The sequence below is a fragment of the Palaemon carinicauda genome, chromosome 8 (assembly GCF_036898095.1).
Source record: "Palaemon carinicauda isolate YSFRI2023 chromosome 8, ASM3689809v2, whole genome shotgun sequence".
NCBI lineage: Eukaryota > Metazoa > Arthropoda > Malacostraca > Decapoda > Palaemonidae > Palaemon > Palaemon carinicauda.
Genome location: NC_090732.1, coordinates 14,809,829 through 14,826,984, shown reverse-complemented (window position 1 = coordinate 14,826,984; position 17,156 = coordinate 14,809,829). Strand labels below are relative to the sequence as shown.

The 17,156-nt window shown below is 43.4% G+C and overlaps 1 protein-coding gene across 3 annotated transcripts in view; it reads right to left on the bottom strand.

The window, feature by feature from the left end:
* The window catches only part of LOC137645670 (uncharacterized), a 180,494-nt gene that overhangs the window by 43,343 nt on the left and 119,995 nt on the right, over nucleotides 1-17,156 (bottom strand). For all 3 annotated transcript variants that reach the window (XM_068378511.1, XM_068378510.1, XM_068378512.1), the window contains exon 11: nucleotides 11,953-12,250. In XM_068378511.1, coding sequence (XP_068234612.1) covers nucleotides 11,953-12,250 — 298 coding nt within the window. The remainder of the gene's footprint in view (nucleotides 1-11,952; nucleotides 12,251-17,156) is intronic.

Genomic DNA, 17,156 nt, shown 5'->3' with positions numbered 1-17,156 from the left:
GCGAACGAGAGTGGAGAACACTTCGTAAAAGAGACTAGAAGACACTGATGATGGCGCCCCTTAGGGCCGTTGGATCAGCAAGCTGACCTATAAGGAGCAATCCTCCGAAGAGGAGTTCTTATGAGTAGCCTCCCTCGCGAACGAGAGAGGTCACAAGATTGATCCTGCAGCTGCTCAGCCCCTTGAGCATAGCTGCAGGTGCGACCGCTCAGCCCCAAGAGCATAGTCGCATGAAATTCCATGGTCCGGCCTTGCAACTGCTCAGCCCCTTGAGCATGGTTACAAGAGCGGTCGCTCAGCACCAAGAGCATAACCGCCCGAGGACCAGGAAAACCCATCCAAGAATTATTAAGGTATGAAAAGTTCCCCCTCTGCAGGGGAAAAACTCATACCTGGGAAGGGAACCTCCCTCGGAAGGGAAGTTACCCACCCCTGGAGGCGAACCTCCTTAGCGTTCTAAGATGAACTAAAGAGCTGACAGTTGTCACGGGAGAACTTCTAAGAGAAGGGAACACGCCCATGACGATGTCCTAGAGAGACGGCAGCAACAGCAGACTCCCCAGGCGCAAACAGGGCAGCTCTGCTTCGTTGGCACATTAGGTAAACGAAGAAAAACTGGATCGTTAACTGGGAAAATAAAATAAATAATTAGTTAACAAAAATTCCCCCGGGAGGAACTCCGAAGAGAAACCCCGAGGGAATAGAAACATAAGAATTACAAATTAAGTATGCGCCCTCCTCCCCCACTGACATTCACGGGAGAAGGGGGAGGTTGGAGAACTGTAACAAAAACAGAATTATAACAGAATTATAATTATGTAATTCATCTAAGAATGTTCACAAATAGTAAGAACCACTGAACCCCGAAGAGAAGTGTTCTCCACAGAAAGCTGAAAAGTTAACAAATACAATTAGATTTCATTAAAAATAATTGAGACAAATAAACGGAATAGAAACTCAACCCGCACGGGAAAGAAGCTTCCGTAATAGTACGTAGTAGTAGTAAAAGGGTGAACGACCTCGAGTAGAGAGAAAGACCGTAGTCAATCTAAACTCCCACGTTGCCTTCACTGAGAGTCCAAGTTCCCCGTAGGGAAGGAGGAACAGTGGAGAAAACAGATGAATGAAGAAAGTCCAGCGATGACAATTCCCCACGGCGGCCGAATTATCGGAAGCCGAAGGAACGACCGAAGGACCAAGGGAGAGGCCGCGCCCCACGACGTGAAACCGCGATGGCCTGGTACTATGCGGTGACGTTGTCGTACACTACACACACACAGCACAAACCTGAAAAGGAAACTTACTACAGTATATTTCTATACCCAAATATATACATAAACATAAAGAATGTTTATATATATACAGGTATTGCTCGACTTACGACCGAGATAGGGACCGAGAGATAAGTCGTAAGTCGAGTTGGCCGTATGTCGAACTAGAAAAGGGAAGTTTCCGTAGATTTATTTTGATACGTTATGATTCGGCAATCATCTGGATAATATTTTGTCAATATTTTCTTATTGTCTATCATTATTCCATTTGCTTGTTGCATTGGATATCATAAGTTCTATAAATGCATTATTGTATTCTATTCATCAATTTTGGAAGCATTTCACAATCGTGTACTAAAAATTTTGTTTACCTTTGGTTATGATCAGCTGATCTGAAAGTGCCGCTACCTACCGTATCAAAATATGGCGTACATACGTATGGCATATTTTTTGATCATTTCTTAACTTATTAGAAATATCTTCATGATGAATATTACATCAACGCCAATATGTTACAGGAAATCAGTTTCCATACAGTTCCTCTAATCATTAGGTATACAGTAATGCGAAACCGTTGTAGCTCCTTCTCTGTGTGTGTGTGCTCGATCTAGCAATCGCATACGGGTAGTTCATTTTTAAAGCATCATACAGTATTGTAGTTCAGTATTAAGCCTTTATATTTCATTAGACATTACTGTGTTTAATTGTGGTTTATTAAAGAACGTTTATATTTTATTTTTCAATTTCTTGAGCATATCAATAATCAACAAATACTTTTAATTTACTTTCGGTTGGCATCAGCTGATCTCAAGGTCACACTGCCATATTACTATTATGAGCACATATATATAGTGCGAATAACACTGATTTATATAATTTTCTTGACATTCGAAATTTCTTCATAATGCATATTACATCAGCGCCAATATGTTATAGGGTATCACATTTTCCATACAGTTCGTTTATAGATATTATTATTAGTTATAAAAGGAATATGCTCTCTCTCTCTCTCTCTCTCTCTCTCTCTCTCTCTCTCTCTCTCTCTCTCTCTCTCTCTCTCTCTATGTATTTTTTTAATTCAGTTGTATCTTCATATTTTTTTTGAAAATTATTAAAAATTCTATATATCATTATTCGATGTTTCCATTATGGGAATAGTAACGCATCGGAAGGAAATCACTTGATTTGCCTCTCGCCTTCCGCCAGAAATATGACGTCATCAGACTTTTTTTTCTTAAATTTACGGTAAGTTGTACTAATCTTATAACTAAAACACTTGATATCGTTACTGGGTGTTTCGATGATGGGAATGCTGTAATAAGATTACTCGGTAACAATGAAAGGAAATCATACGGTTTGTCAGCGCGCTTCCGCCAGATACATGACGTCATAAGTCACGTGACGTACAGTAATCTCTACGAAGAATGACTTGCAAAATATGTACAGTGAACCCTCGTTTATCGCGGTAGATAGGTTCCAGACGCGGGCGCGATAGGTGAAAATCCGCGAAGTAGTGACATCATATTTACCTATTTATTTAACATGTATATTCGGACTTTTAAAACCTTCCCTTGTACGTAGTACTGTTAACAAACCACCCTTTATTGTACAGAACACTTAATGCATGTACTACAGCACCCTAAACTAAAACAGGCACAAATATTAAAGGCGATTTTATATCATGCGTTTCCTAAACACCTAAAAAGCACGATAAAAAATGGCAACCAATGTTTTGTTTACGTTCATCTCTGATCATAATGAAGAAACAAACTCATTTAGTGTACAGTACACATATATGTATAGGTTAGTTTTTGCATCGATTATATTGATTATACAGTACTGTATGTTGATTTGTTTATTACCAATGTTTTAGTTTACGTATTTTTCTTAGGACTTCCAAATGAAATGTTTTTCTTTATGACGCCGCCTGAAACGACGGCGTGTACGCTCAGTAAACAACCACGCTCAGAACAAACAAGGCATTTAACGCGCATGATGATAGTGATAAATAATGATACAGTACATACAGTATTTACAGTAAAAGCATTTACAAAATATGTTACCTTACAAATATAAATTATACAGTATTGTACGTAGCAAAGCAGGAAAACAATTTACGAGAGAGAGAGAGAGAGAGAGAGAGAGAGAGAGAGAGAGAGAGAGAGAGAGAGAGAGAGAGAGAGAGAGAGAGAGATTGTTTTACGTACGTAAATGTAAATTTTAAACAAAAAAAATATGATAGGTTACAACATGTAGACTTTTAAAACCTTCCCTTTAACTTAATGCATACAGTACGTACAGTACTAAACTATAAAACAGGCACAAATACAGTTTTAGAATGTACGGTAAGAATATTAAAGTAAAAAATAAAGATTGTTACTGTACTCACCACGAAAGAAGTTGAAGAAAAACTTGAATGGTGATGGCGATGAATTTGCTGCACAGTAGAAATGATGATGATGAAGCTGATGATGTGTTCTACTGTGCAGCCAATGATAGTATTTTACGTCTCTTCAAACGGAGGTGTCTTTTCCTGGGACACCTCTTCAACTTCTTCCTGGGAAACTTCAATTTCTTCCGAAGGCGTACTAGCAGGAGGAACTGGCTCTTTTTTGCGAGGCTGGAAGAATATTGTGATCGGAAGTTGTTGCCGCTGCTTCTTTTTTCGATCCAAGAGCATTTTGTAGGGAGTCATTATGTCATCAACCTTGTTGCAGAATTGCATCGAGCGAACCATATCCTCGTCTCACTCTTGCAACATTTCTTTCAACTCCTTCGCATGGTTGCAGGGCTTGGCAAGCCGTTCTAATGTTAAGCCCGTTTCTTCGACATTTTCTTGGGTCTCTTCCTGGGTATCACTCTCTTCCTCACTTGCCGATTTCGTCAGGTCTTCGAGGTCTGCATCAGTTAGGGGCTGGGAATGGCAGTCCAACAACTCGTCGACGTTTTCAGTCGTCATGTCGCTAAACCCGTCACCTCCAATTATGGCAGCCAACTGCACAGATTTCCGTATTGCAGAGTGTTGGATTTCCGACGGAGTAAATTCCTTGTCGTCGTAAACAATATCGGGCCACAACTTCTTCCAGCTCGCATTCACGGTTGCAGGTTTCATCTCTTGAAGTGCCTTCTGAGTATTCTGCAGGCACGTGGCTATGGTGTACTGCCGCCAGTACGCCTTCAAGTTAAAATCTTCATCCTCGTCATCTTGGGCAGCATCCACACACGCAACGAGGTCCGCCAAGGTATTCTTCGTGTAGAGGGCCTTGAACGCCCTGATAACCCCCTGGTCCATCGGTTGAATTAATGACGTGGTGTTGGGTGGCAGGAACTCAACCTGAATGCCCTCATGCGACAGGTCAGTTGCGTGTCCACCAGCGTTATCCATAAGGAGAAGGATCTTGAATGGCAAGCCCTTCTCTAAGAGATATTTGCTGACTTGCGGGATAAAACACTGATGGAACCAGTTGGAGGTCAGCATCTTCGTAATCCATGCTTTTTGATTATGCATCCAGTACACGGGAAGGAGATTCTTATTTTTATTTTTCAAAGCGCGAGGATTTTTCGACTTATAAATAAGCCCCGGCTTTAACAAAAATCCAGCAGCATTGCCACACATCACGAGGGTAACGCGATCCTTGAATGCTTCAAGGCCAGAGGCTTTGGCTTCCTCTTTGAACAGGAAAGTTCGCGACGGCATTCTCTTCCAAAACAAGCCAGTCTCATCCATATTAAAGACTTGTTCCGGGTTGTATCCACCTTCGGCGATAATATTCTTGAACGTCTGGTTCACGTAAGTTTCAGCAGCGGCAGTGTCAGCGGAAGCAGACTCCCCATGCAGGGAAACGCTTTTCAGGGCGAAGCGTTTCTGAAACTTCGCGAACCATCCTTTGCTTGCGGAAAAACGTTTCTGAGGCTGGGAATCAGTGGATGTCCCTGGTTGAGGATCATCTGCATCATCATCATCTTCAGCATGGTTGCCGTCGTCGTCTTTAGGTTCCTTTGCAGCAAAATTCTCATATAAGCTCAAAGCCTTCGTTTGGATGGTGTTCGTATCCAACGCTATGTTCTTCTTCCGGCAGTCGGCAATCCACACAGCTAAAGCACCTTCCATGCGTACGATCGTTTTATTACGCGTTGTAACGACTCGCTTCGCTGATCTGCTAAAGGTGATTGCAGCCGTCTTTCTAATGTTCGCCTCGTCCTTCTTGATATAGCGAACAGTAGATTCGTTGATGCCAAAATGGCGGTCGGCGGCCGCGTAACTTCTACCATCTTTTAACATGTCGAGAAGCGTAACCTTCTCAGCTATCGTCATCATCCTTCGGTGGCGTTTAGGCTCACTACCAGCCTTAAGAGAAGCAGAACGCTTGGGAGCCATTACAGTAGGATTTACAGCAACAAAAAGTTCAACTTAAAAAAGTCGCACACAGCACAGATTCACACACTTAAGAACGTCTACTCAGCAATACGAGGTAACAGAGAGTGCACGATCCAGCCCCGCGAGAACTTTGATGCTGCGGGTAGGAGATGCGGGCAAAACACCAATCACAGGCTAGATAACAAAACTTGAGTTCTGATTCGTCATCTATCAGCGCTTGAACCAATCACAACCCGTCTTACAGTACTATGATGCGTTGGTTACCTACTCATAGAAGATGCCCCGCGCATACCGAACGTACGTAGATTAAGTACAATACCGTAATAATAATAAATAATGATAATAATACTGTACAGTAATAATAATAATAATAATGATAATAATAATAACAATAATAATTTTATTAACAACAACAACAATAATAATAATAACAATAATAATAATACAGCTTTACGTACGCTATTTTACGCCTCTCTCTCTCTCTCTCTCTCGTACGCTTATTCGAAATGTGATTTTTGCAACAAAGAATATTATTGGATGCAGTACTGTACTACGTACGTATACATACAAAAGATTCATGGAAAAGAAGCACATCCATTACAGTACACACCATTCTAATATGGTATGACTGCATCTGATTTGCGTTTCATGTTCGATTTAATTTTACTACGTACTGTATACAGTACTGAATTATCGTATGATCACATTCTCTTTTCGTGTTTTATTTCTTTCTGTGCTGAATTATATATCATATGTAATGCAATGAACAATCAGTAAGAACAGATATTACTATTACAGTATTAATGGAATTACAGGTAACAAAATATCGTATTTGGTTGTCTTCAGATTTCGCGGTATTTTCGAATTTTCCGGAAAATCCGCGATATGTATATATATATGGGTTATGGGAAAACCCAGCGAAGTGGTGAATCCGCGATTGTCGAACCGCGAAGTAGCGAGGGTTCACTGTAAATTCATTTTCTTTGTTTCTCGCAAGAAATGAGAAGAAAATACAGTGAGCCCTCGCTACTTCGCGGTTCGACCATCGCAGATTCACCACTTAGCGGATTTTTTTCATAACGCATGTATATACACATATCGCGGATTTTCCGGAAATTTTGAAAATACCGCGATATATGAAGACCCCAAATACGTATTTCGTTAATTCCATTAATACTGTAATTAGTAATATCTGCTCTTACTGATGGTTCATTGCATTACATATGACATATAATTCAGTACAGAAAGAAATAAATCACGAAAAGAGAATGTGATCATACGATAATTCAGTATACAGTACGTAGTAAAATTAAATCGAACATGAAACGCAAATCAGATGCAGTCATACCGTATTTAAATGGTGTAAGGCTGCTGATGGCTACTACTATAAATGTAATGGATGTGCATCTTTTCCATGAATCTTTTGTATGTATACGTACGTAGTACTGCATCCAATAATATTCTTTGTTGCAAAAATCACATCTCGAATAAGCATACATATACTACAACAAAACAAGCGTAAAATAGCGTACGTAAAGTTGTATACGTAGTACAGTACCTTGTATTTGAATTGGTAACTACTACGTAGCATGTAAGACGGATTGTGATTGGTTCAAGTGCTGATAGATGACGAATCAGAACCCAAGTTTTGAAATCTAGCCTGTGATTGGTGTTTTGACTGCTCTCCAACCTGCAGCATCTTTTCGCGGCCACTTCGTTCGCCGCTCTCTCGCCGGGTAGATGCTGCTACGTTATTGTGAACTTTAATCTGTGCTGTGCGTGACTGTTTTAAGTTGTACTTTTTGTTGAACTTTCTGTTTAACCCCTACTGTACAATGGCTCCCAAGCGTTCTGCTTCTGCTAAGGCTGGTAGTGAGCCTAAACGCCACCGAAAGATGATGACGATTGCTGAGAAGGTGACGCTTCTCGATATGTTAAAAGAAGGCAGAAGTTACGCGGCTGCAGCCCGCCATTTTGGAGTGAACGAATCCACCGTTCGCTACATCAAGAAGGACGAGGCGAACATTAGAAAGACGGCTACCATCACCTTTAGCAGATCAGCGAAGCGAGTCGTTACCACGCGTAATAAAATGATCGTACGCATGGAGGGTGCTTTAGCAGTCTGGATTGCCAACTGCCGGAAGAAGAACATAGCCTTGGATACGAACACCATACGAACCAAGGCTTTGGGCTTGTATGAGAATTTTGCGGCAAAGGAACCTCAAGACGACGATGGCGACCATGCTGAAGAAGATGATGATGTAGATGAACCTCAACCAGGTGGACACGCAACTGATCTGTCGCATGAGGGCATTCAGGTTGAGTTCCTGCCACCCAACACCACGTCATGAATTCAACCGATGGACCAGGGGGTTATCAGGGCGTTCAGGGCCCTCTACACGAAGAATACCTTGGCGGACCTCGTTGCGTGTGTGGATGCTGCCCAAGAAGATGAAGATGAAAATTTCAATTTGAAGGCGTACTGGCGGAAGTACACAATAGCCACGTGCCTGCAGAACATCCAGAAGGCACTGCAAGAAATGAAACCTGCTACTGTCAATGCGAGCTGGAAGAAGTTGTGGCCCCAGATTGTTTACGATGACGAGGGATTTACACCGTCTGAGATTCAACACTCTGCAATACGCAAATCTGTGCAGTTGGCTGCGATAATTGGAGGTGACGGGTTTGGCGACATGACGACCAAAGACGTCGACGAGTTGTTGGACTGCCATTCCCAGCCGCTAACTGACGCAGACCTAGAAGACCTGACGAAATCGGCCAGTGAAGAAGACAGTGAAACGAAGGAAGAGACCCAAGAAAATGTCGAAGAAACGGGCTTAACATTAGAATGGCTTGCCAAGTTCTGCAACCATGTGAAGGAGGTGAAAGAAATGTCGCAAGAGTGGGACGAGGATATGATTCAGTCTATGCAATTCTGCAACAAGATCGATGACATCATGACTCCCTACAGGATGCTCTTCGAGCGAAAAAAGAAGCAGCGGCAACAACTTCCGATCACAATGTTCTTCCAGCCTCGCAAAAAAGAGCCAGTTCCTCCTGCTACTACGCCTTCGGAAGAAATTGAAGAAGTGTCCCAGGAAGAAGTTGAAGAGGTGTCCCAGGAAGACACCTCCGTCTGAAGAGACGTAAAATACTATCATTGGCTGCACAGTAGAAGACATCATCAGCTTCATCATCATCATTTCTACTGTGCAGCAAATTCATCGCCATCATCATTCAAGTTTTTCTTCAACTTCTTTCGTGGTGAGTACAGTAACAATCTTTATTTTTTTATACATGTTTTACTTTAATATTCTAACATTTTAATATTTGTGCCTGTTTTAGTTTAGTATGCATTAAGTTAAAGGGAAGGTTTTAAAAGTCTGAATATACATGTTATAACCTATCATATTTTTTTTGTTTAAAATTTACATTTACGTACGTAAAACAACTCTCTCTCTCTCTCTCTCTCTCTCTCTCTCTCTCTCTCTCTCTCTCTCTCTCTCTCTCTCTCTCTCTCTCTCTCGTAAATTGTTTTCCTGCTTTGCTACGTATGTACTGTATGATTTTATATAGATACGGTAAATAATATTTGTAATAACATATTTTCTAAAAGCTTTTACTGTAATATCATTATTTATCACTTTTATCATGCGCGTTAAATGCCTTCGTTTGTTTATTACGATCGAAGATGGGGCGTACTTTATGACGCCGCCATTTCAGGCGGCGTCATAAAGAAAAAAATTTCATTTGGAAGTCCTAAGAAAAATTAAGTAAAAAATTGGTAATAACAAAATCAACATACTGAATAATCAATATAATCGATGCAAAAACTAACCTATACACAGATGTGTAAATGCGTTTGTTTCTTCATTATGATCAAAGATACAGTAAACGTAAACAAAACATTGGTTGCCATTTTTTATCGTGCTTTTTGGCGTGTTTAGGAAACGCATGATATAAAATCGCCTTTAATATTTGTGCCTGTTTTATTTTAGGGTACTGTAGTACATGCATTAAGTGTTCTGTACATTAAAGGGTAGTTTGTTAACAGTACTACGTACAAGGGAAGGTTTTAAAAGTCTGAATATACATGTTAAATAAATACGCAAATATGGTGTCACTACTTCGCGGATTTTCACCTATCGCGGTCGGGTCTGGAACCTATCTACCGCGATAAACGAGGGCTCACTGTACTAACTTAACAAATAAAAGTATTTTATTTCTATAATGTAAAAGGAAATATATTTTCAAGAAAATATTTGCCCTAAAAGTATATTTTCTTTAGATAAACATCGATCCATTATCAGAGATTAAAAAAGTAGCGTACAGTCAAATTTACGCTACGTAGTACTCATGAAAACCGATACAGACCCTCAAAATACTTTGTATCGTTATTTAATATTTCGATAATGGAAATACTAATATTAATCGTTAGCCTATTGGAGGGAAATCACTGTATTGCCCGGAAGCTTTCCGCCGGTGATGTGACGTCACCAGACATATAATATGAACTCGACAGATATTAAAACTTTTCTTAATGTATTTTTAACTGAAAATAAATACTGAATATTAACAATAAAAGAAAATGATAATTTACCAAGATAAATCAGTTTAAATGTATACAAGAAAATATATTATTTTCAAGGAAATATTCGTCCTATTTCCGATAAACTTGTGACGTCATCACCCTGAAAAAATGGTCGTAAAGTCGAATAGTCGTATGTCGCATAGGTCGTAATTCGAGCAATACCTGTATTAAGTATAAGACAAAGTAAGTAATTAAGTAAAGACAAAACATTAATGGCTGCCAAGCGAGGATGAGAGCAGACACGTCTGCCCATCACCCGAGCCAAAAGCGAAGTGAATCAGTTCACCGGTGTGTGAGGGAAGAGGGGTAGCTAGCTACCCCTCCCCTACCCCCTCGCTAACTAGCGAGGGGGTAGTTAACCCTCGTTAAAAATCTAATGGCTCGCCATTTCAGCTACGCCGAAAGTAATACCCTATGTAAATAGCGTGGTTTGTATTTCGGTTACGGAACAACTATAAATTACAGTAGTAAATAAATAAAGTAAGTAACATTTAATGTTTTCTCCATTGCTGAAGTGGATGAAATGATAAATAGCTCAAGATCACATTAGATAACAAAAAGGTTTGCAACACAAAAGCAGTTGTGATGTTGGCCAATTATGAAGTTTTAATATAAAGAGAACTGCAATTGATTATCCAAGAATCTGCACCCATGTGCCATTATCAATATCATTATTACAATCTAAGATCCATCCCTACTTGGAAAAGGAGAATGCTACACAAGCTCAGGGGGTCCAAACAAATAACGGCCCAGTGGGGAAAAGGAAGAAAGAAGTAAAGAATAAACACAAAACACTGTTAAATGAATGACAGATAAGCTATGAATTGAGACTTCCACCAAATTTCTCAACAAAATAAGAAAATAGCTTTTACACCAAGTTTGAACTTTGAAGTTTCAATTTGGTTACAACTGGAATAAAAAGTCTATATCATGTGGTTCAGTATTGAGCTTTACAAATTGAAGAAATACTGTCAGAATGACCAGCATACCTAGTACTACATGGTGGAGGGTAGTCATAAATATCTGAATGCAAAGGATGGTCAAAATTTAACAAAATATCATGTAACGATTAATATTCACATCAGAGATAGGAAATACTACAGACCTCACAGTTTTGTCCAATATTTCAAGATGAGAGTCTGCTCACCAATATAAAATAACTAAAATATGTGCAGACAGGCAGGCCTTTGCAGAATTTAAAAGAATTTCTCATTACACTAAATCACTTGGATAGCAATTATCTTTGCGACATGGATTTTGGATGCAGATCTAAGACAAGCGAGAATAAAGCAGAAATAATTCTGAAGTGTAACAACAAAACATTGAGATTCAAAGCTTAAGTTTATCAAGATTATGTCAATGATGAAGTTACAGATATATTTTGTCCCGAGGTTGAGAAATAGACCAAGATCTGTAAATAATGAGGATTTATAAAAAAAAAAATTAGAATAGGAGAGTAGTAGTTAGTAAAACTAATAGATATTAAAGCAGCAGAATGAATAGTTGAGAAAAGGTCCTGAAAATTATGAAAAATAGCAAAAATTCAGACAAAGTGAATGTAAAAGATAGAAGAGTTTTAACAGGAGGCAAATTGCTAAGGGGGAAACCTAACATGCAAACATAAATAGTAATAAGAAAAACGTGGAAAAATAAAGTCAAAGTTGTAGTGATATATATTTTGTGAGATGAATATAAAAGGGTAAAATTCTTACCATGCCAAATAGCAGCATCTCTTACTGAAACATACATCATAATGGTTCCATCTGGAGGTATCCATCTCGGTAAAATAGTCTTGCTTCGGACTTCAACTTTGACAATTATATTTTTGGCATCATCCTTGCTAAATTTTTTCATGTTACTATTTCCTTCTTTGGATTCAGTTTTATGTAGACTGTCTTTGAAAGGTTCATCATCTGATGGTTCTTTTTCCTCACTCATAACATAAAGTAAGTCTCCTCTCTTGTACAAGATAAGGAAGGAAACACTCCCTCGTTGACTCTCGGCTGTAATCTAATAAAGAAAATTTAAAATAGTAAGTAGATGACTAATTGGTTAAATGCAAAATGTACCAAAACTCGAAATTCTAAACTTTAATTAAGCTACCTTTCCTATATAAAAATTTGATAGTTTCATATATTCTATTTGATCAAGTTGAGTAAGTTAATAGAGAGCTATTGTGAGCAGAAGGTGGTATTAAATTACTTTATCATTATTACAATACTGTAAGGTACATTACATTGCATTTGTGTACTGTATTATTGAAAGGAAAGAAAACATGACAAATTCGAAGATAATTTGTATTTTTCCTAACCATACAAACCTTAGCTATTTACAAAGGGTTTACTTTTAGCGCAGCTGAAATGACGAGCCAATAGTTTTTAACGAGGGTTAATTACCCCCGCGCTAGTTAGCGGGGGGTGGGGAAGGGTAGCTTGCTACCCCTCCCCCCTCCACACACCGGTGACTTGCTTCACTTCACTTAGAGGTAGGACTTGACTTGGGGGTCAGGGATGGCGGGCACATATGTGTAAATAGCTAAGGTTTGTATGGTTAGGAAAAATACAAATTATCTTCGAATTTGTCATTTGTTCCGTAACCGAAATACAAACCACGCTATTTACAAAGGGTGACTTACCCCTTAGGAAGGGTGGAAAGTCCCCAGCCTTACTGACTTCGGCTTGCCCGGGGGCTCGATCCCTTAGTGAGCAGCACTAGAGAGAGGGGGCCCCTGTACCTCACAGGTTCCTAGCATCGCTAGGAACGAGTGGCCTACATAAGTAGTGTGAGGAGGAGAGTGTGACTCGTCCTATGAAGTTGACCTTGAGACCTTCAGATAGGAATTCTAGGATAGGACGTTCCCCATACCACCTCGTCAGGGTATGGGAGACGCAACAGTATTAAGCTTAATACTAGGAGCACAAAGAAGCATGGGTTACCTGCAGAGGTCGAGGTCAGCTATGCGAGGACCAGGATGCTGCTTCCCCAAGAGAGGGGAGAATGAAGAAAGAAGTAAGGGTCAGACATACTCTTTCATTCACACAGACTAAGACCGGGTAACAACGCCCTCAACCTACTGCTACTTGTCCAAAAAGGAGCCTGAGGTTAGACCAGCTGTTGTGCAGCCACCACAGGGCCGATAGAGAACGTATCGAGGCTCCTGTGGGTCACGTCTTGCAGGTAGTGGGCTGTGAAGGTCGTTTGACGCTTCCAGACCCCCGCTTGAAGTACCTGCGTCACAGAGAAGTTTCTCTTGAAGGCCAGGGATGTAGCAATACCCCTGACATCGTGGGCCCGAGGGCGACGTGACGGAGGAGGGTCAGGATTCAGGGCATGGTGGATAACCCTTCGAATCCAAGCAGAGATGGTGTTCCTTGTGACCCTCCTCTTTGTCCTGCCTGTGCTCACAAACAAAGCTCGCACATGAGGACGGACTGCAGCCGTTCTCTTCAAGTAGTACCTCAGACACCTCACTGGGCATAGTAGCAGCTGGTCTGGGTCGTTTGTTACAGAACGGAGACTCGCGATCCTGAAAGAGTCGAACCGAGGATCCGGCACTCCAGGATTCTGAGTCTTGGCCACAAACTCAGGGACGAACCTGAACGTTACCTCCCCCCATCCCCTTGAATGGGCGATGTCGTACGAGAGACCATGAAGTTCACTAACTCGCTTGGCCGAGGCCAAGGCGAGTAGGAAAGCCGTCTTCCAAGACAGGTGGCGATCGGAGGCCTGGCGTAATGGCTCGAAGGGAGGTCTCTTGAGAGACCTGAGAACTCGAACCACGTTCCAAGGAGGGGGTCTCACTTCCGACTGGGGGCAGGTAAGCTCATAGCTACGTATGAGTAAAGAGAGTTCTAGCGATGAAGAAATATCCACGCCCTTCAATCTGAAGGCCAAGCTTAAGGCTGAGCGATAGCCTTTCACTGCCGAGACAGAAAGGCGCATTTCTTCTCGCAGATACACAAGGAAGTCCGCTATTGCTGGAATAGTGGCATCGAGTGGAGAGATACCCCTTCCACGACACCAACCACAAAAGACTCTCCACTTCGCTTGGTAGACTCCCTCAGAGGACCTTCGCAGGTGCCGAGACATTCTCTCCGCAACCTGTTGCGAAAAGCCTCTCTCCGCGAGGAGACGCTAGATAGTCTCCAGGCGTGAAGCCGAAGCGAGGCTACGGCCCTGTGAGGGACACCGGAGTGGGGTTGTCTGAGAAGCTCGTGTCGTGGAGGAAGCTCCCTTGGGAGTTCCGTCAGGAGTTGCAGAAGGTCCGGAAACCATTCCGCGTGATGCCATAGCGGAGCTACTAGAGTCATGGAACAGTTGACCGATAGTCTGGTCCTGTTGAGCACCCTTCTCATCAGACAGAATGGTGGGAAGGCGTACACGTCGATGTTGTCCCACCGTTGCTGGAAAGCATCTTGCCAGAGTGCCTTGGGGTCCGGGACTGGTGAGCAGTACAGGGGCAGCTTGAAGTTCAAGGCTGTCGCGAACAAGTCCACCGTCGGGGAACCCCACAAAGTCAGGACTTTGTTGGCTATCTGAGGATCCAAAGACCACTCGGTACTCACTATCTGCGAAGCCCTGCTCAGACTGTCGGCGAGCACATTCCTCTTGCCAGGAATGAAGCGAGCTGATAGTGTTATCGAGTGGGTTTCGGTCCACCTCAGAGTCTCTACTGCAAGATGGGATAGCTGTTGCGAAAAAGTGCCTCCCTGCTTGTTGATATAAGCCACTACCGTGGTGTTGTCGCTCATCACCACCACGGAGTGACCCGCCAGGAACCGTTGGAACTGTTGAAGGGCCAGAAAGACGGCCTTCAATTCTAGCAGGTTGATGTGTAGGCACTTTTCTGATTCTGACCAAAGGCCTGAGGCCCTCTGGTTCAGAACGTGCGCCCCCCACCCTTCTTTTGACGCGTCCGAAAACAGAGTCAATTCCGGGGGAAGGACGAGAAGACTCACTCCCTTTCGCAGGTTCTCGTCGGCCAGCCACCACCGCAAGTCCGTCTGTTCCAGAGACCCCATTGGGATCAGAGTGTCCGGGGAATCGGATCCTTGATTCCACCGGGACTTGAGCCGCCATTGAAGGGATCTCATCCTGAGGCGGCTGTTTGGAACCAGACGGGCCAGGGAGGATAGGTGGCCCAAGAGACGCAACCACGATTGGGCGGGGAGTTCTTTTCGCCTGAGGAAAGGTTCCGCCACCCTCCTCAGCCTTGCTATCCGGTCGTCTGATGGAAAGGCTTTGTGGAGATTGGTGTCTATTAGCATGCCTAGATAAACCAGTCGCTGGGACGGCTGCAGAGAGGACTTCTCGAGGTTTACCACGATCCCCAGATCCTGGCAAAGATCTAGAAGCCTGTCTCGGTGTCGAAGAAGGGTCGACTCCGAGTCTGCTAGGATCAGCCAATCGTCTAGGTAACGAAGGAGACGAATGCCGTTCCTGTGCGCCCAAGTCGAAATCAGGGTGAACACTCTGGTGAACACCTGAGGAGCTGTGGAGAGACCGAAACACAGCACCTTGAACTGGTAGATCTTGTTGTCTAGGCAGAATCTCAGGTACTTCCTGGAAGACGGATGGATTGGGATCTGGAAGTACGCATCCTTTAGATCCAGTGTACACATGAAGTCTTGTGGTCTCACCGCAAGTCTGACTGTGTCTGCTGTCTCCATGCTGAACCGGGTTTGTTTGACAAACCTGTTCAGAGCCGAGAGATCGATGACGGGTCTCCAGTCTCCAGTAGCCTTCTTTACAAGAAAGAGTCGACTGAAGAAGCCTGGAGAGCCGTCCACGACCTCCTGGAGAGCACCCTTCTCGAACATGGTCTTGACTTCGGCCTGAAGGGCCAGCCCCTTTGCCGATCCCATGGCATAGGAGCTCAACGACACTGGATTCGCTGTCAGGGGAGGTTGAGATGACGTGAACGGGACGCGATAACCTTGGCCGATCACCGAGATCGTCCAAGCATCGGCCCCGAGATGTTGCCACCTGCGGACGCAACGCTGAAGGCATCCCCCCACAGGTGGACACGCAGGGGGACTGCCACCCCTAGGGCTTGCGGCCGCGGCCGCCACCCCTAGAAGTCTTGCCTCCCCTGGAGGACTTACCACCCCTCTTGACCTTGGCTGGAAAGGGCTGGGGCTTAGACACCACTTTCTTAGCTGCCGGTGCCTGTTTTGGAGCCTTACGAGGCTGTTGCTGCTGTTGTGGCGGGGCTGGAGGCTTATAGGGCCGAGTTGTAAGGGCCCTGTGGAGGAGGGAGTCCGTGCTGGATTTCCTCCACCTCTCAGCTGTTCGCTCCAAGTCTTGAGGCTCAAACAGGCTCTCCCCCAGGAGGGAGGCATGTCGGAGCCTACACACATCTACGGCGGGGACCTTCGGATGGAATCTCTCGGACACAGCATCGCGACGCTTCAACACCGAGTTGGCCCACAGGGTGGTAACCTGGTGCGCCAAGAACTCGATGGAGCGGGTGCCCGAGAGCAAGAAGGTCTCTAGGGCCTTCCTATTGGTCTCCTTGGACAAGTCCTCAGATCGCAATAGGATGCCCAGAGATCCTAACCAGAAGTCCAGCCACGAAGTGGCCTGCATGGCACACTTAGCGACCTTCTCGTGGTTAAGGATCTCTGCCGCCGAGAACGACACCTGCCGGGCAGAGAGTTTCTCCAAGGGAACTCCCTTCGCCAGCTCCTCCACAGAGTGATGGAGCGGAAGAGCGAGGTTGTGCTCACCCAGGATCTCGAAATACCTCCTCTGCTGAAGGCGAGGAGGAGGGATGAGTTTGTTCCCGGCAGTGGAACGACTGGAGGAGGCAAGAAGTGCGAGCTGAGCATTGGCCCTAGCTCTGGCACTCTTCAGCCCCCGAGACCAGGGCAGAGCTGCACTGGTCTTAGGGGCCTTCCGAACGTCGAACACTTCA